At 25.7% G+C, this 23,568-nt stretch overlaps 1 protein-coding gene across 1 annotated transcript; it reads left to right on the plus strand.

Moving 5' to 3' along the window:
- The first annotated feature begins 6,592 nt into the window (after positions 1–6,592).
- On the plus strand, positions 6,593–20,581 carry LOC135927612 (calpain-7-like). The gene is made up of 16 exons (XM_065463720.1): positions 6,593–6,729; positions 6,771–7,023; positions 7,073–7,379; positions 10,180–10,579; positions 12,512–12,743; positions 12,924–13,023; positions 14,044–14,110; positions 14,272–14,389; positions 14,545–14,627; positions 14,906–15,058; positions 15,190–15,525; positions 16,286–16,361; positions 16,515–16,717; positions 17,035–17,186; positions 17,298–17,381; positions 20,217–20,581. Exons 1-16 carry the CDS (start codon positions 6,631–6,633, stop codon positions 20,368–20,370), a joined length of 2,817 nt encoding a protein of 938 aa, XP_065319792.1. The 5' UTR covers positions 6,593–6,630; the 3' UTR covers positions 20,371–20,581.
- The last annotated feature ends 2,987 nt before the right edge of the window (positions 20,582–23,568 follow it).

The raw sequence follows: 23,568 nt of genomic DNA on the forward strand, positions 1-23,568 counted from the left end.
ATATCAAAATATTTATAATCTTTTATTAGCTTTTAAAAGTAATAAATTTTCTAAATTAGAATCTAACAAACACCCACGCCTCTCCCCTAAGACCTGTTTTGCAATACTAAATAGGCGCTCCACAGGAGCACTAGAGGGAAGTGGGGTATTATTGTATTTTATATAAATATTTTTTAATTCAGGGAATTGTTCAAAAATAGTAATTTTGCTATCATTATTTAAAAAATATCTATCCAATATATTATCTTCATGGTGATCAATTTCATGGAATCCAAAGAAATCTTCCAAATCATTGAAAGGTTCCCGTGAACTAGTAGTAGCTCTTTTTCCGTCGGGTATTTGTTTCCTTAAAAAATTAATTAATCTGCCTTTTAGTTCCATATTTTTTGGATTTTTTATCCATTCCCAATTCAATCTGAATGCAGGATGGACAATCGCTGCAATGATATTATTATCAGGAGCGGTGGAGCGGCGCTCTTCCGCTAACCTTAAAAGGAGCTACTCCCGCTCCCGCTCCTCATTTTTAAAAAGGAGGGGCCCTCCAGCTGTTTTTGAGAAAATGTAGCGGCGCTCCAGGAGCGCCGCTCCTTAATAACTCTGCTATATTACATATTTTCTAATAAAATTGTCTTTAAGTGCTCAATTAAAAATATTTTATACATTTGTAGTTGAAAAAATGTAATCTTGCTAGATGAGGGTTTTGCATGGCAATAATGAATCGAAAATAAGGTAAAACCCTCATCTAGCAAGATTCATTCTTTAGGTCTTCAATTGTAAATTCAATTGTAAATGAAGTCTAAAATATTTTTTATTGTGCACATAAATATAATTTTTTGATAAAATATAGAAACCTGTCAGTTAGCAGGATTAATTTATTTAGGCCTCAAACTATAAATGTAGAATATATTTATAAATTGGGCACTTAAAACAATTTTATTAGAAATTATGTAATATAGATATATTGCAAAAAAATATATACTTCACTAACATATATAAAAATAATAGAACATCTCAATAACCTTTTTTATAAATAAAAGAAAATTTCATATTCGCAACTCCTATAAGATAAGTTGATTTCTGGCATCCATAATCAAATACAGGGCAAATTCTGATTTATCCATCGTCAAATAAAGGATAAATGTATTCTAAATCATTCTTGACGGGTTATCAGCTAGTATATAATATTTATATAATGAACTTTTACCTTCACCCACTATACAAACTATATATTAGTAAGAAAATAGTCGTCTATAAAAATAATAAGTGGGATCATACGTTATTCATTATACTCACCCGTTACAAGCCTGGCCCGGGTATTAAAAATTATTTTTAGACCTGAACCAGTATATTAAAAAAAATTAGAATATGGGCCAGCCCGTGTACCTGGCCCGGGCTTAGGGCCTAGCCTGCAGGTCTCTGAAATATATTAAACAGACACGTGTGTTGCAATACAAAACCTTCACCTAGCAAAATTAAATTATTAGGTTATAAATTACAAACGTATTAAAATGCATTTAAAAATAATTTTATATTGTGCACATAAAAACATTCTTAAATATTATGTATATTTACATAAGTGGTATGCAATATCAGGCCCAAGCCCATACATCTGTAAATTTATTGGAGTAGGCTGTACTAAAAATTGAAGTGTTCACTTTTTCGATATATATTTGATGAATAGAATATAGTGTTTTTAATTTAACCACTATCTAAGATCATAAATAGTTATTTATGTTCAACAATTTGGTTTAGGACTTATATTTTAAAAAAATTAAAAATTGAGCTAAATCAGACAACTTTAAAAAAATTAAAACTGGCCTGAGATTAGCAAAAATTTGACTGGGCTGGGAATCAGCTAAATTTTCACTGGGCCGGGCTTCAATTGCCAACCATTGATTTACATTATGTTCCAATTATTTGTTCATATTGTAGGTACTACAAATAAATACTTCATTAACATATCTATAAAAATAATATTAAAAAATTTAAATAACTCTCATCAAAACAGATATAGATCCTGATTCACGCCTCATAAATTAGGTTAATTTATATCATATAATAAAGGAACATTTCTGATTACCCATCATCAAATAAAGAATTAATATTCCACATAAATTAGGTTAATTTATATCATATAATAAGGGAACATTTCTGATTACCCATCATCAAATAAAGTAGAAATTTAATATTCTTCATCATTCTTGACAATGGTGTTGTTAAAAAGTTGAGTTCTTACGACTTGCATCGAGTCATAGTTGTAAAAACGGCTCCGACTCAAGCTGATCAAAGAGCCGCATGAGCCAACTCGATTATTAGGCTGACTTAGTAAGCTTGCTTAGTTGGCTCACTTAATTTGCTTGCTTAATCGGCTCACTTATTTGGCTCGCTTATTTGGCTCGCTTAGTCGACTCACTTAGTCGGCTAGCTTAATCGATTCAGATGTCCTATAGAAAAGTGTTAATTGTCACAATCGTTATTTTTAAAGTTTTTAAATTTTTTTTGACGCAAATGGACAAAAATATAGATTGCTAACATGTTAAAATAAAAATTTAGTGATAAGTGATAATTGTTATAAGCAAATGCGTAAAAATAAAGATTGTAAACATGTTAAATTAAAAGCTCACGTGTTTTTATAACTACAAGTAAATATCTCTCCCCCCCCCCCCCCGAGCCCTATTATTTAAAAATAATTCGGTTCAGGCTGCGAGCCTAATATTTTATATAAAGTTTAGGACCGTGCCGGTGCCGGACTTAAATTTTTAATAGAGATATCATTATTTTTTCAAATAAATTGATATATTTAATTCTTGTAATAAGAAAGCCCTAATATTTTTTTTCTGTATAATATTTTTTAAAGCTTCTAACTCATGAAATATAAACTTAGAAAACAGTAAGGAATTTACTGATAGAGTTTAGTTCATTACAGAATCCTAGTACATATAATTTTGTTTATTAAAGACCATTTAGTTAAAATATCTATTTTATATTTTACTTCGATAAAACTAATTTATAAATTTAAAAAAAATTAAATATGGTCGCATTATTTTTACTAAATATTATTTTTATTTATGAAATAACATACACTTTATTTTATATAATATATAAATGATATATGCTAAAGTATTATATATTTCCAAAAATCTTCCTTTAAATTTAAAAAATTTATATCCCATGAATTTATCGATAGGCATTATTTGAGAATTGTAGACGACAGTCTATTTCGTTTTTTCGTAAGGGTAGCGGCAGCTCTGGAAAATAATCTTTCACTGGCACCGATGTTGTTTGTTACTCTAAATAATCTCTAACATTTTTACAATCTATATTTTTACCCATTTGCTTTAAAAAAAATTCAACAACTTTAAAAATAACGATTTGGATAATTGTTATTTATCTATGATACATCTTCACTAAATTTAATTTAACATGTTAACAATCTATATTTCCATTTCCGTCAAAAAAATTTGAAAACTTTTAAATAACGATTATGACAATTGTCACTTTTCTATATTACATCTTTATGAAATTTTAATTTAGCATGTTTACAGTCTATATTTTTACTCATTTACGTCAAAAAAATTTAAAAAACTTTAAAAATAACGATTATGACAATTGTCACTTTTATGGTACATTTAATTGAAATTTTAATTTAACATGTTAAAAATAATTTTTGTCCAATAGCGTCAAAAAAAACCTAATATATTTAAAAATAAGGATTAAGATAATTGTCAATTTTCCAAAAAACATTTTCATTGTTATAATTTAACATATTTACAATATAAATTATTTTTACCCTTTTGTGTCAAAAAATTTTAAAAAATGTTAAAAATAACGAGTATGACAATTGTCACATTAAAAGATTATCCTTAAAAAGATAATATAAGATAGCATAAAAAAGTTTAATATAAATATTTTTAATAAAAAATTTTTTTAAAAATAAACCACCTCTTTTAATATATTTAAAAAAATATATAATTTTACATTGATGATTAAAAAAAACTAGAAAAGATTTCACCTAAAAGATTGTTTATTTATAATAAAATTTATAAAAAAAGATTTATTTGCAAAGAAGATTTAAAATTCTTATCAAATCCAAATATATTCAAAAATCTTTTTGAACTTCAAAAAATATTTTTTGCTTAAAATTTTTGGCGTGAAAATCATTAATAATACGTAAGAAAAATAATATTACAATACAGCATATCATTTTTTTTATTAATATAACATAAATAAATAAATCCATTTTCATAATATCATATTTTATTTTATTTCATTCTATAATATAATAATATAATTAAAAAATATTAATATTAACATTAAATATAAATATAAATAAATAAAATAAATAAATAATAATTAATGCTAGGTAGAACAATAATTCTGATAATTATATTCTTTAAATGTTTCAATCATATATAAATATATTTCGGCTCTAATTTGAATTCAAGCTAACTCCTGATTGAGGCTCCCCATAAATTGGCTCTCTGTGATCATTCTAAGGTCAGATAAATTAATATTCATCATAGCCATTACATCCTTAAACCAGCCATGAACATCAAGATGAAGAAATTAATCTGTGATTTAAAATGTCCTCTTATGAATGTAACTGTATTTGCCTCTCTATGATTTTGAGATTATTGCTCCTACAAAAATCAAATATTTTCCTACTTTCATCCCCATTAGACTGTGCGTGGGCTGCATTACCAATAATGTTGCTTCTTATGTAAATTTCCTCTAATTTAATCCTGGTGTTTAAATCACCCATCAAAATTATATTATACCTCCTAGGTAAAGCATTAATTACGTTTTCTAGATTGTCTAAAAAAGATAATCTATCTCTCTTATTTGGAGGTGCGTAATATATTCACTAGTATTGTTTGTCTAAAATTTGGGTTAACATATAATAAGCCGCATCTTTCAGAGATTGGTTCAAATTTATCAATATAAGTATATATTCTTTTGTTTATCATGCCAGACTAATTATTTGAAGTAGTACCAGAGCAGTATAAAATAAAGTGATTGAAAGTTTATGTGATGTTACCCTGACTATGGGTTTCCTGTAAAGCGATTATGTCCATTTTCTCGTCCGTCATTAATCTTAGTAGAATAGCGAGTTTATCTCGTAGACCTATTATATTTAGGGAAGAAATAAGTAATTGTCCCTTGAGTTTGTTCATGGGCCTCACTAGATTATACTAATTTGAGTACGAGGATATTTTATAAAGATGACGTAATAGGAATTTTATTTGGTATAACAGATTTGGAAAGTACATCTATTCCGGTGTGCTCGCTTGGATTAGAGTTATTTAAGTTAAAGCAGCGATGTAAAATTTAAATGTTATAATAGGAAAATAATTTTATGGTATAAAGGAAGTAGAATGCGGCTTAAGTATAAAACAAATCAAAGATAAAAAATTAAATTTAAATATTAGTATAGTTGATTAGTTATTTTGAACTCAGCTAACACAATCACGTTATTAAATTAGATTTATTTTATTTCAAATTAAATTATATTTATTTAATTAGAGTTATAAAATAATTTAAATAATAAAAATCAATTAAGATTAAACATTTATGCTTGATTGATATTTAGACACTATTATGTATTCAAATACATTTTATTTGTCATAATATCGTCGGTTTAGTATTGGAGTGCCCCAATCGACATTTTCAAAATTTTTGAGTTAGAAGTGTATAATAACTTATTTATTCCCAATTATAGTGGGTGGGTGCGAACGGGAGGGCTGAAAATCCACCCAATGCAGATATTTGATAGAAATGGTGCTCATTATTATTAAATTGTTAAAATGTGTGATTCACTGAAATTACCAAACGTCTATCTCTTAATTCAGTTGTCGAAGAAATTTAGTATGAACAACATGGGCCATGCGGAAAGATATTTCCAATTTTCAAAAGATGAAAAAAGCCTAATAAGTTGTATTATAGAGAAACAGTATTGTGAATACTTTGAGTAAATATCCATAATGAACGAATGTGTTTGTAATGAAAGAATTAGGGACATCTCTATCAATATCAAATATATTCAACAAGAATTTGTTTCAAATTGTATAAATATATTTATATTTGAGAAAACCATCCCCAGAAAAAAATTGTACGTCTTGATCAGAATATATAGTTTATAATTATTTACAATTGAAAAGGAAAACTCTAAATCGAAAAATAATTATTATTTGACAGGAAAAATTTTCAAACCCCTTTCTATAATGTTAATAAGTAATGACCAAATTTTATAAATAAGCCAAATAATTCATTTTAAATATAAATTAGCGGAATCATGCGATCTCTCCTATAATTTATCATACTCAGTAGCAAACAAATAACTACAAAAAAAATGCAAAAAATCTCTTTGTTTAACTCACCAAAAGGTGAGTTTTAAATAACCAAAGGTCTAAATTTCTTTTTTTAGTGCTTAAGTTTTTTTAAAATTTAGACCAAATTCTGTTTTATCTTTAATTCAAGAATGCTCTAAAAAAATGGAAAATTATATTAATTTTTAAAATAATTATATAATATATATTGTTAACATTTGACAGGTTGTCAATTTATATTTTATGATAAATCCTATAATAAGTGTCCCAATGTCTTTTTAGTGGTTAAAGTATTTTTAAAATCATGAGCACAGCAAATGAAAAAGATATACTTTTCTTGTCTAAAAAAGCAGTTACATATGACATCTCTAGAAATTTTGATGCTGCAATATATTTTTACAATGTAAGCTATTATATATAACAATTTAAATTTTAGTCTTTTAGGAAGCTGTAAGATTACTTAAAGAAATCAAAGGCCTTTCTAAAATACCAAATATCACTCAAAAAATAGATGAATATTATAAGAGGGCTGAGGAACTGGAAAAATCGAAAATTTTTATCAAAGAAAAAGCTAATAGTAATAATAAGTTAGATAATAATACATTGTTTCTTGAACGAATTAATTTTATGCTGCTGGAGGCATTAGAACAAGATAATGCAGATAATTTTAAAGAAGCTTTAGAATTATATCTAGAAGGTAAACATCTTATAACATTAAATATAATAATAATGATATTTAAATATAGCTGCTGATTTATGTATCAAGGATAAAAAGCAATGCAATAATGAACTTTTGAAAACAAAATTAACTCATCTAGCTAGTAAAGCTGTGGAAAGAGCTGAAAATATTAAAGAAATGATTGTTGAAAAAACTTTAAAAGACATATACCCTAGAAATAATGAAAATATATTACCAGTTTGTAATGATTTGGATAACTTATTGATTGATGATTTTGATACTGAACACAAATTTCCTGACATTGTTAATGACATTAATAAAAATTTTAAGAAAAGACATTCAATTTATTCAAAGCAAGAGATTGGCGTTTTAAGGTCACTATACCATTTGAATAATATCAAAATAATTAGTAAAATTATGAAGTCATTTTTTATACAAGAGGATTATTTCATGTTTAAAATCATGATTTTTGGGCATGACTAAAATACACACCCCCCAAAAATGCCCTATCAAAGAAGCTTAATTTAAATTATAATAATACAGAAGCACATTTAGCTTCATAAGATGAGTTAGAAAACGTTTTTTTTGATTTAAATAAATATGGCAACATAGTAAAATTTTTAAAATTATTTAGTCAAAAAAGAAGAAATTAAGTGTATTTTCAAAATCTCAATAAGTTATAAATAATTTATAAACTTAGATTAATATTTTTTGATTCCTTATAAGTTATATATGATTCTGTGTTCATTTTTTTATATATTAAGCTTCTTTGATAGGGAGCATGTAGTTTAGTAATGTAAAAAAATAATTTTTAAAAATTTAAATATGTTGCCATTTTTTTTAAATAAAAAAAAAATTTTCTAACTCATCTTATGAAGCTAAATATGATTCTGTAATAATATAATTTAAATTAAGCTTCTTTAATAGGGGGCACATAGTTTTTTGGGGCACATATTTTATTCATGCCCATGATTTTTGTGGGACTCCTTAGGATTTAGGTAAAACTTTTTATACAAAATAAATATACTAATTAAGACATTATTTAAATTTTAGCATATTGGCTCATATTTTTTCTATGATTAAAATAAAATGTACTATTTTAAGCTTAGCTTATCACTCATTCAATTAAAGATTTACTAAAATTACAGTATTATAAATAATGATTTCATTTCAATATCAAAATTATACCTAAAATAAATTATTTGATTCAAATTTATTCGATTTGTGTTAAAATGGTAAGAATAACAAAATCAAATAAGGGAAATAATATTATTTGTCAAATAATTTTTTTGATTCATTATTTAATCAAATTTTTGCATAATTTGAAATTTTATATATAATTCAAAATATATTATAAATATTCTACATTATTCTTAAATATTCGAAACAATTCATAAATTAAAACTTATTCACAAATATTTAAAATTATCTTTAAGTATTTTACATGTTTCTTATGGAACCTTTTATTTTTTTAAACTTTATTTTCACATCTATAAATCTTTTAAATTTAAATACCTAATTTTTCAGAGTTTGAAAAAAAAATCCTTTAAGCAAATATCTTTTTATAAGTAATTCTCTTATAATTTTAAAAAAATCTTTCAATATAAATCACAAATTAAACTCTGACTTTTTCATTTATGAAAATATTATTAAAGAATTTAATTATCAAATTGAATATTCAATGAATCAAATCAAATAATGTTTGTACAAATATGAATAATACAATATTAAATATGCATCAAATACGAATAATGCAAATATTTGATTTGTATTTTTGTAAGTATAATCAAATAAAGTGTATCCATTTTATTTTTTTTAATGTAAAGGTTCATAGCCTTATATTTTTAAAAAAATCTTGTAAATACCATAATTTGAATAAATATATGTTATATATTCTTTACTATTATAAAAATACCATGAATAGATTTTAAATATAATGGAACATAATTACACATATTTATTGAATAAAAAAAATATTAGTCTTTTCTCTGTATTTATTGATTTTATCTGTGAAAGTTAAAACTTGACATTCTAATTTTTATTAGTCTTTTATCTGTATTTATTGATTTTATATGTGAAAGTTAAAACTTGACATTCTAATTTTTTTTTATTCTTTGTGGCATTTGTGAAAATTATTTAAATCAGAGAAAGCCATTATTTTTTACAAGGATGTTTAACTTAGATAAAGGGTTAAATGGACTACAATAAAAAAATATTTAAAAAAATAGAATGTGTACACTTTATTTTGATATAAAGCCATCATTTAATATTTGGTAGTTTTTGATAAATCTTTAATTGAGCAACAATTGAATGGCATAAATATAGATCAATTTCAAATTTTAATATTTGATATTTCTAAATGTATCAAAACTAGTATGCTAAATGTAAACATTGCTCTTTAGTTATTTTATTAGTTTGTATTCAAAATTTCACCTTAAGTTCAAGGGTTCAAGGGTTCAAGAGAATTATGGTATATTTGGTGACATAGAATGACCTAAACAATTCAATTTTTATTTTTATTTAATATTTCTTTTTAGTCATTGTCCTTGAGTTTATATCTATCTATCTATATCCATATAAATAATATTATATTATTAAAAAATAATTAAATCCAATAATGCACTGATACCCAATAGTATCAGTCAGTATTAATATCAGCTAATTCTTGTATGTAATTGATACCAGTGAGGTGAGCCATACCCAAAAAACCTATTTATTTTTAAAAAAAATTGCCATATTAAGCCATGAATTTATAAGAAAAAAAATAAATTGTTCTACTAATTTCTTAACAGATGAGAAAGAATGCCTATTTTAATAGTAACCATCATATAACCAATCTTAATAAATGAAGAAAGCGATGTAAATACTTTGCATATACCTTTTTACTTGTAAAATCAGTGCAGAATTAACTTTATTATAAAAAATAAACATACAAGAAATTAAATTATAACTACAAGCTTCATTAAAATTCAAAGACTTTTTATAGCTTAAATTAATCATTTTTTTTGGAGATGGAGACTGGTAATGATTATTTTTTAAAAAACTTATCTTTTCTTAAATTTTTTGTATTGTTTTATTTATTATCAGTAAAAAATGGTATTAATGCATCTCTGATTAAATCACACATTTAACAATCTAATATGTTTATCCCGACTCTCATATATATTTATATAGACACACATCCTGCATAAATGGCATACTTTATCCTCCTTTTCTTGATGATTTTGACTCCTTAACCAGTGAACATCCCAAGGTTGGGGCTCCACTTTTGAGAGGTGAACGATTCTCTTTTGGCCCTGCACCTTTCTCTGATCCCCAAGGACCCTTGGCTCTCTCCCCAAAGCAAATGATACACTTTGCCTCATGGGCTCGCCCATCACAGCTGGCGGTGGGATCGACCCCCACCCTCTTCCCTCCCTTAAAAGTGATTGGAGGATGGGCAGGTCCTTACTATCCCGCTCCGGACTGGGCCGCCGTCAGACAGACTCTAGTATCGGACTGCAGTTTTGTGGCATCACTTACTGTTTGTGCTCTTCACGAGGCTCGATTTTTCTCCACCTTTGGCCGAACAATGGTAAAATAAATATACATTGAATCACCGCTTACAATTAATTTTTTTATTGTTTAATCGATGCTGGAATATTTTAAGTTTATAAATATCTATATTTATCATCAGATTTTTTTTAAATTGCACCATTAAATTAGGTAGATTGAAATGTAGAAAATCTTTAAATCTCATCAAATTTAAACGAATCGAAGTTTTGCTGTGAATATGATTATTTTAAAATTATCTTGTAAATTTATTTTAGTAAACTTAAAAACATTTTAAAAGTTTTATTGAAAATTGATTTTTTTCAAATATTGATATGTATAACCCAGTCTCCCTGCAACTTTTAAAAAAAAAGTCATTGTGGATGGGTTCATCTCACGGGTTATCCCCAAATTTTACCCAAATCAAATTTGAGATTTTTTGCCCGACTAGATTGGGCTCTGGGTTCGGTAAAGAAATTTGATGCTTATTTTGTTATAATAAAAAAAATTAAAAAATGTATATTATTATTTTATCAAAATTATAAACCACATGATCATGATATATAGGAATTTATTCATTTAGCACGTTGGTCTACGACTCACCCTGAAGAGAGAATTAAATGTGATAAGATGTTTGTAATCATTTTTTTCCCCATACACGGTTAATATAATTAAATATCATTTGAAAGAATTAAAGGCTAGAATTGGTTCACAGAAGTTTAAAAAAGTAGGATTCACATTCATAAAAGTGCTCAACGAATTGGGTTAAGAGTGTGTTGATTCCCTCTATTTCTATTATTATTAATGAATAATTACTTAAAAATATTTATTTAGTTAATAATTTTGAAATCATTGGAACTTTCCGGAACAATTTATTTTTAATTAATAATATTTTAAAATATACCCTTCATTATACTGCTTAGTCATGATTTAGTAATATTTATTTTGCTCGTTAATCTTTCAGAAGTGCCTGAGGTTAAAATAGTTTATGAAATTTCCTATAAAATTAAGGAATTTGGAAAAGAATAAAAAGATTACAGAGTAAACGATTTGTTATTAGAATTGTTGTCATCACCATTAAGATCACTACTACTGAAAACTAAAAATGTAATCATATCAGAGTCTCGAAGGCATTTTTGCGCTATTCCGTTCCGGTATAAATATGTTTAGTTCCAAATTTCCCCTTTTTAAGCATTTTAAAAGCGTGTAAAATTGAGGAATTTTTGTTCGCCTTTCTTTTTTATCTTGAAGTATATTTATCCAATGTCTTTTCCTCGAGGGTTTTGGTCCCTAGTCTTTATGTCCAATTACCTTAAAAAATTAGCGCTTATTGTTATCATAACAATAAAAGAAAATTTAATTCTGATTCCGCTTCTTTAAATTTTAAGAAAGTGGTTCTTAATCTTCCTGGCTCTAGAATGCCTCCAAACTCAGCTTATATAACTACATTTCCAAATATGAATGTTATAATTATAATTGTATTATAACAATAAAATCTGAAATATCATGAGTTTCCTGATTGAACCAGATAAAATTTTTGCCCAGCCCGACCCGGCCCGATCATTTTTTTTGTATAATAGCTCGACCCGTTAATCAAAATATTTTTACGGACATTTTTTTTCTATCCCATTAAATTGTACTAAAAAAACAATTAACGAAAACTTAAATTTTTAAAAATCTAAACAATTTCTTAAACAAAACCTATTTAGGAAAATGTCCTCCCATAATTTTTTTTAAAAAAAAACAACAGGAAAGGTAACAAATAATTGAATGAAAGAATAAATTCACTTTTTTGGGGGTCCAATTTCCCTTACCAGCTCTTATTCAAAAAAAGGAATAATCTTATAACAAATAATTAAATGATATTATCAATCTGTTTCAAAAATAAAAAAATAAATAGAGAAAAGGGGGAAGAAAAATTAAGAATGAATGGAAAATACAAAACAAAAATAATAATTTAATAAAAATTTTCAAGCTACCCAACCGAGGCGCAAAAAGGCGTTACAGACCGCTAATATCGAACTTGATTTACCCTCGGGATCGGGCCGGTCTTCGGTCATTATACAACCCATGCGGAAAATACGTGGTCAAGTTACTTTTGAACGGCGTGCACCGGAAAGTAGTCGTCGACGACACGCTACCCGCCGATAAGCACCTCTTTCCCCTTTGCTCTTACAGTGTTGGATCTACCAAGGAAAGGATTAAGGGTGCCTATATATATATTTACACACACATTTTGGATACCTTTTTAAAATATTTTTGCTCATTTTTCCTATTAAATAAGAATTATATTAAAATTGATACTAAGTGTTTAAAATACATATTATAATTTTAGTCTTTTTATAAGTAGATTTATTATTATTTTATAATGTTAATTGATTTGATAGCGGAAATTAACAACCGAGAGGATGGAACCTTCACAGGACTCAGCGTTAACGAATTTTGGGTGTCGATCTTGGAGAAGGCGTATCTAAAAGTCATGGGAGGGTAAATTAATTTTTTTATTTCCTTTTTCCTCATTTCTCTTTCCTAATTTTAAAGAAAATAAATAAATAAAAGTGATTTTTAATTTTGTGATCTGAATGAGGTTACGATTTATCTGTAAAATTATTTTACCTCTTCCTGTTTTTTTCTTACTTGATTCTTTAAAATGATATTCTTTATTAATATATTCCATTCTTTTATTTTCTTTTACTAAGTTTATGATACAATTTATTATATACAATTTCACAAGTTTCTCAATTAAAGAAATATAATAATTCGGCCTTACAAAAGGAAATTAGTTCACCATTTGCTCTTTAAATATGATTAAGTTACTTCATTCGATTGATCAGCTTTTTCCATATCTTAAAAGATTAATAATAAATATATAACATTTTGATGAAATTTTTCATTGATTAAAAAAAATTTTGCCCCAAACTTCCTATAATATTAATTTCTTCTTAAATTATTGTAGCTCGTTTTAGAAATTTGGTGAAAAAAGGTTATTAATGAGAATGACAGTATTTAGATATGATGAAAATTTATCTTGAAGTAAGATACTTATATATTTTCATTTTTTTATCCTTCTCGTATTAAAGGCATATTTTTTTTCAATTTTTGTCAGAATAAATTTAAATCGAAAATAGGTTGCATAGCGAACGGAGGGTGAGGGCAAACCTTAACCTACCTTCTCCACTTGAAAATCCTGTTTTAGCATATAAATTATTGTGATACGTTTAATCTTTTTTTTCTTTTTGGAGTTATAAATAGCCATCTGAATGGGATATTTTTTAAAGTTAAAAAAAATAACGTATTTTGATATTATCAATCACTTTATTTCAAAATCTATAATATTAAAATCAAAAAAAGGGAGTGATATTAGCTTTTTTAATAGAATGCTCTATTCATAACTAAGAACTAAAATTAAGACGAGATAGGATGTTGCTTTAATTTTTTTTTGTAAATCAATTCAAATTATTTACTCAGAATTATTCATTATTATAAAATTAATTTAAAAACATATAGATACGATTTTCCTGGATCGAATTCAAATATAGATCTGCATTGCTTAACTGGATGGATACCAGAAAGAGTTTTTAAAAAAAGAATGAAAATATTTTTTATAGAAAGAAAGATCGAAAAAATTAAAAAAAGAACAAATGAAAAGAAAGAAAGAATGAATGAAGTGAATATTGTAAATTTGCAGAATTTTTTTTAATATTCTAGCATTTTTTTAAAAATTCTAAAATAAAGGTTTCGATAGACAAATCACAAAGTCAGAGTCATCAACGAATAATGGAAGACGAAAAATTCTGGGAAATGTTGCTTAAAAAGTTTCACGAAGGAGATCTACTGGTCACTTTAGCGACTGGTTTTAATGATTGATTAATATTTATTCTTATTTACATTCTTTTCTTTTATTTTTTTATTCATTATTCATTTCATTTATCCTCATTCATATCTTCATTTTTTTATTTAATAATTTTTACATATAATAATAATATCAAATATATTCACTCTTTAAAGGGGCCTTAACGAACACGGAAAGCGAAAGAACGGGTCTTATAGCTACTCACGCTTATGCTTTAGTAGACGTTCGGAAAGTTGAGGTTTTTAAAATTATTTTTTTCCCCTTTTCTAGTGTTACAATTTGGCTTGCATTAAAATGCCTCGGAGTTGCTATTATAAGTTTTTTTGTTTGAATTAATGAACGTTATGGAATTTACTTGTTCCAACATTTCTTTACTTATATTCTGTTTTTATTTTTTTTCTTGGATTTTTTTGCTGACTTTTATTTGTTTATTATTTTCTTTTCGCTGCTTCTTTTATTTATGTTCTTATATTTATTATCTGTTTCTATTTATTTATTTAATAATATTTTTTAAAGGGTTACAAATTGTTCCGCCTTAAAAACCCTTGGAGCCATGTGAGATGGAAAGGGAATTTTAGCGAAAGCGATAGAACCCATTGGGAAGATCCCGTTTTGGGACCAAAACTGAAAAAGGCCCTCAGTTATGATATAACTATACGAGGAACTACGGTTAGATCATAGTGTAATTTTATCCATAGGAAATTTAAGGAAGGAAGAAAAGAACAAAGTGAAAATAAATTAAGAAAGAATGAATTAATGAATAAAATATAAAAAACAAATTACACAAATTTTATACATAGGAAAACGAATTACCCTACCCCGACTCGAAAGGAGGTGAGGATGATGGTCTGTTTTGGATAGACTGGAAAAGTGTCAGGAAGTTTTTCGATGTATTTTACCTCAACTGGGACCCCCTTCTCTTTCCTTTCACTACCTGTCGCCACGAAATGTGGTCTAAGTCTCCCAATCAAGGACCTATCACTAATATTGAACCGACTTCTTTCAAAGATACTTATATTTTGGCGGGAAATCCTCAGTATAAGCTGTGTATAGAACAACACACCACGGAGGAAGGACTTACTCAAATTAATGAGGGAGCCATTTGGGTCTTACTCACACGCCACATTACCGAAAAAGTTTATAAAATACATTTTTTAAATTATAAAATTTCTTAACTCCCATCTTACCTTCTTATCTATGAATTTCACAGTTTTTTGTTATTATTAGTTTTATGTATACATCAATTATATATTATAAAAATTTTACCTCTTTCTCAATATTAATATAAAATTTGACGAAAAAATTTATCCTGAAAAAACGATAGAGGTAGCAAATACATGCTAGCCAGGGTCGGGGGTGGGGCAAGGAGAATTCCCCCTCCCCGGAAATTTGCCCATTCTCATAAATATAATTTAAGCTAATAAAAATCTCCCCTTTACACGCTCTAACCCAATCTCCCCCAAAAATGTATACAATATATTACTATATATAAGAATTTGAAAGAAAAATTATTAAAAGTTAATAACTTTTTAAAATATAGACTATAATTCAAAATTTTAGAAAATAATCAGTTTTATAAAGAGTGAGAACCTAAAATTTAAATTTAGCCAAAGGCCTACAATAAATGGACTTAAAGGCCTCAATAATATTTATGGAGAAAACATACCGGATAGTCCCCCCTTATCAAATTCTTGGCTACACGTATGTAAATACCTGAAAAACACTTAAAATCTATTTCGTTCTATAACCAATAATCTATTGGGATCCCTATAAAACAATTTCTATTTCTCTCTCTTAATTACTTTATGTTTTAAACAAAAATAAAAATATTTATTGATTAATAATTTTTTTAACGTTCAATTCTTTCTTTATTTAAGTGAATATAATTTTTTGTAGGAAGATTTTGCTTGCAACAAAGAGTTTATAACGGTTCTGGTTTACAATACCAATGGGGAGAAGATATATTACCCATGTAAGAAAAGTTATTTGTTTTGGGGAAAATTTATGGGATCAAACATATAAAATAATGTTTTTTAGAAAGAAAAGGAAAGGGAAGAAGGCTAGAATCATAATAAGAAAAATTAAAAAAAAAATATTCTTAAAAAAATTTACGCACAATTTCTAGACGACCCTCCACCTTTCATAGACGGAGTTAGAATAAATTCCCCTCACTATTTGTGTAAAATGGTAGTCACCCCACCGAAAAGTTATACGCTTGTCATTTCAGAGTACGAAAAATGTAACACTATCTATTACACACTGAGAGTTTATTCCACGCTTCCTTTCACTTTAACTAAGATTGAAGACCCATATACTCATATTAAAGAAGTATAAATTATAGTTAATTCCTTTTACGGAAGAATTCATAAAATATTATTGTTTCTATTATTATTATTATTTTAAATTAGAATATAACTACTTTTCCATAAAATGATGACTATTTTTTGAAATTGATTGAAAATTTTAATGTTATTGTTCACTTTATAAATGGAAATCAAGAACTCCTTATAAAAATATTGAATCAATTGTTTAAAAATATATTTTTTTAGGAAAAGACGTTTAAAACATACTTTATCTTATACAATTTAAAAATATCATTATTGAATTTTGTTTTTATTATATATATATTTTTTTTAACTCGATAGTTTAGCAATAGTTGGAAAGGCTACACAGCTGGTGGTTGCTCCAATAACCCTGAGACTTATTACTTAAATCCAAGTTACAGGCTCAAAATTACTAAAAAAATCAATATTTCTTCTAATAACCACCAATTGTTGGTAACTCTTAAAGCTCCCAAGTATAAAAAAAATTTATAACTAAATTTTAACAATTTAAATGAATTTTTTTTAAAATTGTATTTTAATTTTATTATAGAACAATTATTTTAATTTTATATGAAAACATATAGAGAATATAGTATAGGTATAGACTTGTATTCCTTCGATAAAGAATCAAATAAGCGTATCAACAAAATTTCTTCCGGCCCTTTTCGGTAAGCTAATATTTAAAAAAAATTGCTAAGAAAATTTTTTAAGTGCAAAATGGAGAAAAATTTTTTAGAACAAATTTATATTGACAAATTGTTTTTTAATAACAATTTCTTTTACCATACATATTACATGTAATAAATGTAAATTCTGCTAATCAAGAATAAATAAATTAATTGAATTTTAACCTAAAGTACTTAAATTTTTAAAATTAATTAATAAAACTTTGCTTATTTAAGACACACAAAAAAAGATTATAATCTTTTATAAAATGATATTAGTATATATATCAATTCGCTATATTTTGTTATATTAATGTGCATCTTCAAATTTAATTTATTATAATACAAATTTCACTATCGTATTCTAATTAATAATATAAAAAAACATTTTATTTTATATAATAATAATTATTTTAAAACGTTCGATTTTTACAAAATTTGTAGATTGCTTGCATTTAGTAGATTACCTTTTGGGTTAAAGTTAAAGATATCAACTCAGATTTTTCGAAATGCTATGTCAGCTATTTTTCAAGGATTAAATGGAAAAATATATTATCTAGATAATATATTACAGTTAGTTCAGAATAAGAACACATTATGAGACTAATTAAGGTTTTAGACATAATCTTGGAAAATGGTCTTAGAGCTAATAGAGAAAAAAGCGTTTTGTATATGGGTATTGAAATTGCGGCCATTATAAAAATATAGAAAAGGAAAAAATTATGAGCATGCTAGCATCAAGCAGTAAGATGGAATTGCTCTCGTTTTAGGAGCTACCAATTATTATCATAGGTTAATATCGAATTTTGCAGAAGTAGCTACACCGTTATATAATTTGTTAAAGAAAAATATGATATGGGGGGAAAACAAAGAAAGTTTTGAAGTATTATAGAAGAAGATACTTGAGAAGCCGATCTTAATTTTAGGCGTTACATATAATATTAACAATAGATGCATTTAAGGAAGAAATAGGAGTTTCGTTACAGATATTTGAATATATTGAAAGACCGAGATTATTTTTATCAATACAATCAGTGTCGAGAAATATTATTTTACAACATAGAAATAAGCGTTAGTGGTTAACTTTGGTTTAACTAAATGCAAAAAATATTCGCAATTTTTACCATAGCACCATAATCTAATCTGACAGCCCCATAAATGACTAGAACTATGATGTAAATGCAAAATAATAATTAAACAGCGAATAAATCATGAAGGAGTGGTTACAGATATGCAAAATTTAACAGTTGGTGCTGAATTGTTGTCTACATGTTCAATTTCCTTTATTTATAGTATCTATTAATTAAATTTTATTTATATTTCTTATGCTATAACCAAGTCTTTAGAATTATTACTAGATATATATATATAATAGTAATGCAATAATATTTAAGAATTATACTTTATTTAATTTAATAATAGATAATTTTTTAATGTTATTATATTAAAAATAATTAGAGGTAGTTAATATAATGCTAAAATATAAAAAACTATATATCTGGCATGCGCTAATATTTAATGCCTGACTAATACCTTCAATTCTTCACTCAAATAATAGAACCACAAAAAGATAGTTAAAAACTAATAGAAGTGGGCCAAATTTTGGAAACACTAATTCTGAAACCTATATTAAACCATGTATAGATTTATTAGTATGTTTTATTGCTTCATTTTGTCTAATAGTTGGTTTAAAAAGAAAAAGAATTAATGATAAAATTTTCAAAATAAGCCTCACGCCAGAACTCAGAATATAGAAGTTCTAACGATATGGTTTGCGTTATTAATTAGTGCCTTATTAATTCTTTAATTAATTTCGCCAGCCATTAAAAAGTAACAGAATTATGAACCAAAAACTAACTGTGACATCATGTCTTAAGCATAAAGTTAGCCAAACATCTGGAAGCATTATCTCGGGAATTTTTGTCAATAATTAGTGTGTATTTCATACTTCTTAAGTTCTTCACTCCGTTTAGTAGATAGTAAAGAAAAACATTTTTGGCAAAATAAAAAAAATCGCCAATATTGACTTCATGCTGTATGGAAAATAATAGGAGCAATGGACAATATGTAATGCATTATTAGTACTCACTAAGTCCATCTATCAGTTTTTTCAGTCAATAGAGTCTTAAATATCGAATTTTAAATTACGATTCAAAAATCAATTTCCTCTGAATACATTAAGGTTTCTTTTTCCCCGATTCAAGATATTTTTGAATTTTATGATTCTATGATCTTCATTGATGTTATTCTTACCTTTCAATTTGTTAAATAAATATAGAAGTAATTTAAATCTCATAAGATGGAACGAAGATTCTAGAAGCACAAAAACAAATTAAAAAAAATAAATATACAAAATATCTAAAAATTTTACTTTTATTATTATTATAAAAAATCCTATCATCTTTTAAAATATGAGACTTATTGGTTGTAGCTTTGATACTTTTATATTTAATAGTGGCATGCATATATGTGCTTAACATTTGTTGAAATAGGAATAAATTAGTTTCTTCATTATGAAATTGACAAAGTTGATTTTTTAAAAAAGGAATATGACAAATTAGACAAGTTTTTTGCAAGATAATTTAAAATTTATTTTAAAAATTTAATATTGTAGATCAAAATTATTTTTGAGTTAAAAACATATGGGCATTTATATTATTAATTTTGTGAATTAAAATTAAAAAAATTTTGTCTCATTTTTTTCATGGGTGTGGGGGGGGGGGGTTCCCATTTCTACGTTGCTGTATATAAATGATATAAAGGAGGACGGATTTACTTAGAACAAAATGATATTGGCCTTTTAAATGATAGAAATATTATTTCATTAATATAAAATAGGTCTGGATTTAGTATACTTAAAGTAGGTGGCTCGGAGCTGAAAAACGAATCCCAAATTTTTGACATCATTCCTTCTACTTACTTACCAGCTCAAGAGGGTCCTTTTATTCTAACGATTCAAGCAACTTTTGACTTTGAAGCCGATTTGAATTGAATCAAAAAAAATCTGATCATATAAAAGAATTCTAAAAATATACCCTATCAAACAATTTCTATATTCTCAGTTAAATTTTTAAATGTATTTTATTATCCAATTACAAATGATATATAAAATTTTATTTTACAAAGTCTCAATCAAACGATTTTGTATTCTTCAATCTTCTTTTTTTTATTACTTGCAAGTTTTTTTTTTAAAACTACCAATTTCTTCATTTTGCAATTCCTTATTTTTTTTAATTTTATACAATTAAATAAACAATGTACCAAAAAAATAAGTATTTTTATATAGTATGAAATTCAAAAATTAAATATCTCATATCTCAAAAAGCATTTATATATATTTTTTTAAAAATATTTTAAAATATAACAGATTTATTATTTGTAATAATCTTAATTATATTTTGTTCTATTTACATATACTTTATAAAATCAAATCTGTGATATTTTACTATATAAATATAAATTATGAAAGAATATAGAATAAATTAAATTTGATAAAGTATACTTTTTAGAAAATTATAGATTTTTTAGTCCCAGAAATGATGTATTAACTGAAATATTTAGAATGTTACATTACTACATAGATGGAAAAATATAAATCTACAAAACGTTAAATTTATTTTAGAGAGCATAAATGATTTACTCACCCGACCGGTTCTGAAAAGAATTACGAATTATGCAGTGATATTCCTGACTAATAATGTATGCGGAAAATTGTTTTTTTATCTCGTGAATTCATAATTTATTTTGTTGTCATTCTTCAATGATCAATATTTGATTATGTTAGTTTTCTAATACTCTAATTATTTATTTTTTATATAAAGCTCCAGAAATAACAAATTTTGAAGAAAAGTATACAACAAAATTTTTTAAATTTTTCTAACCTTTGCACATCATTTATATTTTATTTAACAGCTTTAAAATATAAGACAAGTACACTATCAGGGAATTAATTTTAATTGATTTTCAAACCTTTCCCCCGCTTTTCACATATAAATTTTATCGATGAGGGTGCGTCATTCCTGTGAATAGAAAAAAATATTTAAAAGTAACACGCTGGGACCAATTCATACAACTTCCCCCCTCCTCCCTCCCTAAATTTTATGCTTTTTACCTTGCTGAGACTAACTAGGGAGAAGATATTTATAAACTTGTTACATAAAACCCTCAGACTCCTTTTCAGACGAAAAAAAATCAAAATTTCTTTTATTGTTGAAGCTATTCAATAGAAAGTTTTTCCTTTGATAAATATTATAAAGAATAGGAAGTTATGTTTCTTAGTAATAATATACTTGCATTTACCTAACAAGACAAGCCTATGCAATGATATAATCATTGAGCCTATAAGAAAATTACTATTACATATTCAAAAACTATTATTACTTATTTATATATCAAGTTCTATTTTTTTTAATTTGTCTATTTCTGGACTGGTAAGAGATTAGCAATAGTCCTTATTTAACGTTATTTTTATTTTATAGCCTATCAATTATATTTTAAAAAATTATAAAATGTTTTTATTGTATAAATCAAATTTATCCAAAATTAAAATTATCTAAATAAATTAAATACAGAAAAAGAGTAATCCATAAATTTATAATATTTATAGAACAGGTATATTATATAAAAATTATAACACCCATAATAAAATTATCATAAATAAATTCCTGTTAGATAGCGTAAATTTAAAATCTATTTTTTAATTAAAAATATTATGAATTATAGAAGCATATTTCTCGATCAATTTATTTGATACAAACTTATATAATAATAAAATAAAAAAATTTTGAAGTTTCCATAATTATTTTTCGAGTTATGATTAGTGTTGTTAAAAAGTCGAGTTCTTACGATTTGCAACTCTAGTCGTAAAAACGGCTTCGACTCAAGCTGATTAAGGAACCGCATGAGCCGACTCGGCTAATTTAGTCAGCTTACTAAGACAGCTCGCTTAGTCGGCTTACTGGGTCGGCACAATTTTTTAGTTTTTTATTTATAAGTAAATTATAATTTCTGATATTTATTTTTTATTTGTATTATAAAACGACTTAATTATAATCGATTTATATAAAGGGCTAACTCAAATGTCTGGTAAATTGCTAAATTTTGGTAGTTACTGATTGTGAACAAAAATTATAACAAGAATATTTTGTCGAAACTAAAAATGGTTCTGGACCCGAATTCGGCTTCAGGGTTTTAAACTTAATTTAGTGCAAATTTTGTTAACATGGACTTAATATGCCGGCTCAGGCATTAGTTCAAGCTTGCTCAGGAATTAGCTCAAGCCGATTTTTTAACCGAAATTTGTTAGTGATTAGTGTTATTAAACTGCTGAGCGAGGTCGACTTAGTTACTCATCAAGTTTTTCTAGCCAAAAAATTGACTCAGGCTCATGCCAGCTCATTGAGACATATGAGTCGGCTGCTTTATGAGTTGGCTGAGTTCAATTTAGAGCCGAAATTTATTTATATGTGATTGAGACATCTTAAGAATATAATTTTGTAGAATTATTGTTCTACCGAGCATTAATTATTATTTTTTTATTTTTAGTAAAATATTTTTCTTTATTATATTAATAATATATTATTATCAACAAAAAAACATATATGATTTAATAATTTTTATTTATATTATTATATTATAAAATAAAATATGATTATATTATGGAAATGGATTTATTTATTTGATGTTTTTTTAATGAAAAAAATGATATGCTGCTATTGTAATATTATTTTTTATTTTGCCAATTATATTCATTATTTTTTCACAATTTTTGAAACAAAAGTGTAAAAAAATAATTTATATTATAAAGATGCTAAATTATAAATTCACTAAAGATGTTCCTTGGAAAAATGGCAACTATCATAAACGGTATCTTTATACATATTAGATTTTTTATTGACTCTAATTGGCAAAAATATGTATTTTTCACATGTTAAATTAAAATTTTAATTAAGATGTACCATATGAAAGTAACAATTGTAATAATCGTTATTTTTAAAGTTTTTTAACGTAAATCGTCTAAATAAAGCATTGCTTATATGTTTAAATAGAACTTCAGTGAAGATGTGCCCTATATAAATGACAATTGTCTTAATCTTTATTTTTACTTTTGAATTTTTTTGATGCAAATGGGTAAAAATATAGATTGTAAACATGTGAAATTAAAATTTTATGTAGATGTACTATAAAAAAG

This window comes from Gordionus sp. m RMFG-2023, chromosome 3, assembly GCF_954871325.1.
Source record: "Gordionus sp. m RMFG-2023 chromosome 3, tfGorSpeb1-WG-v2, whole genome shotgun sequence".
Lineage (NCBI taxonomy): Eukaryota > Metazoa > Nematomorpha > Gordioida > Chordodea > Parachordodidae > Gordionus > Gordionus sp. m RMFG-2023.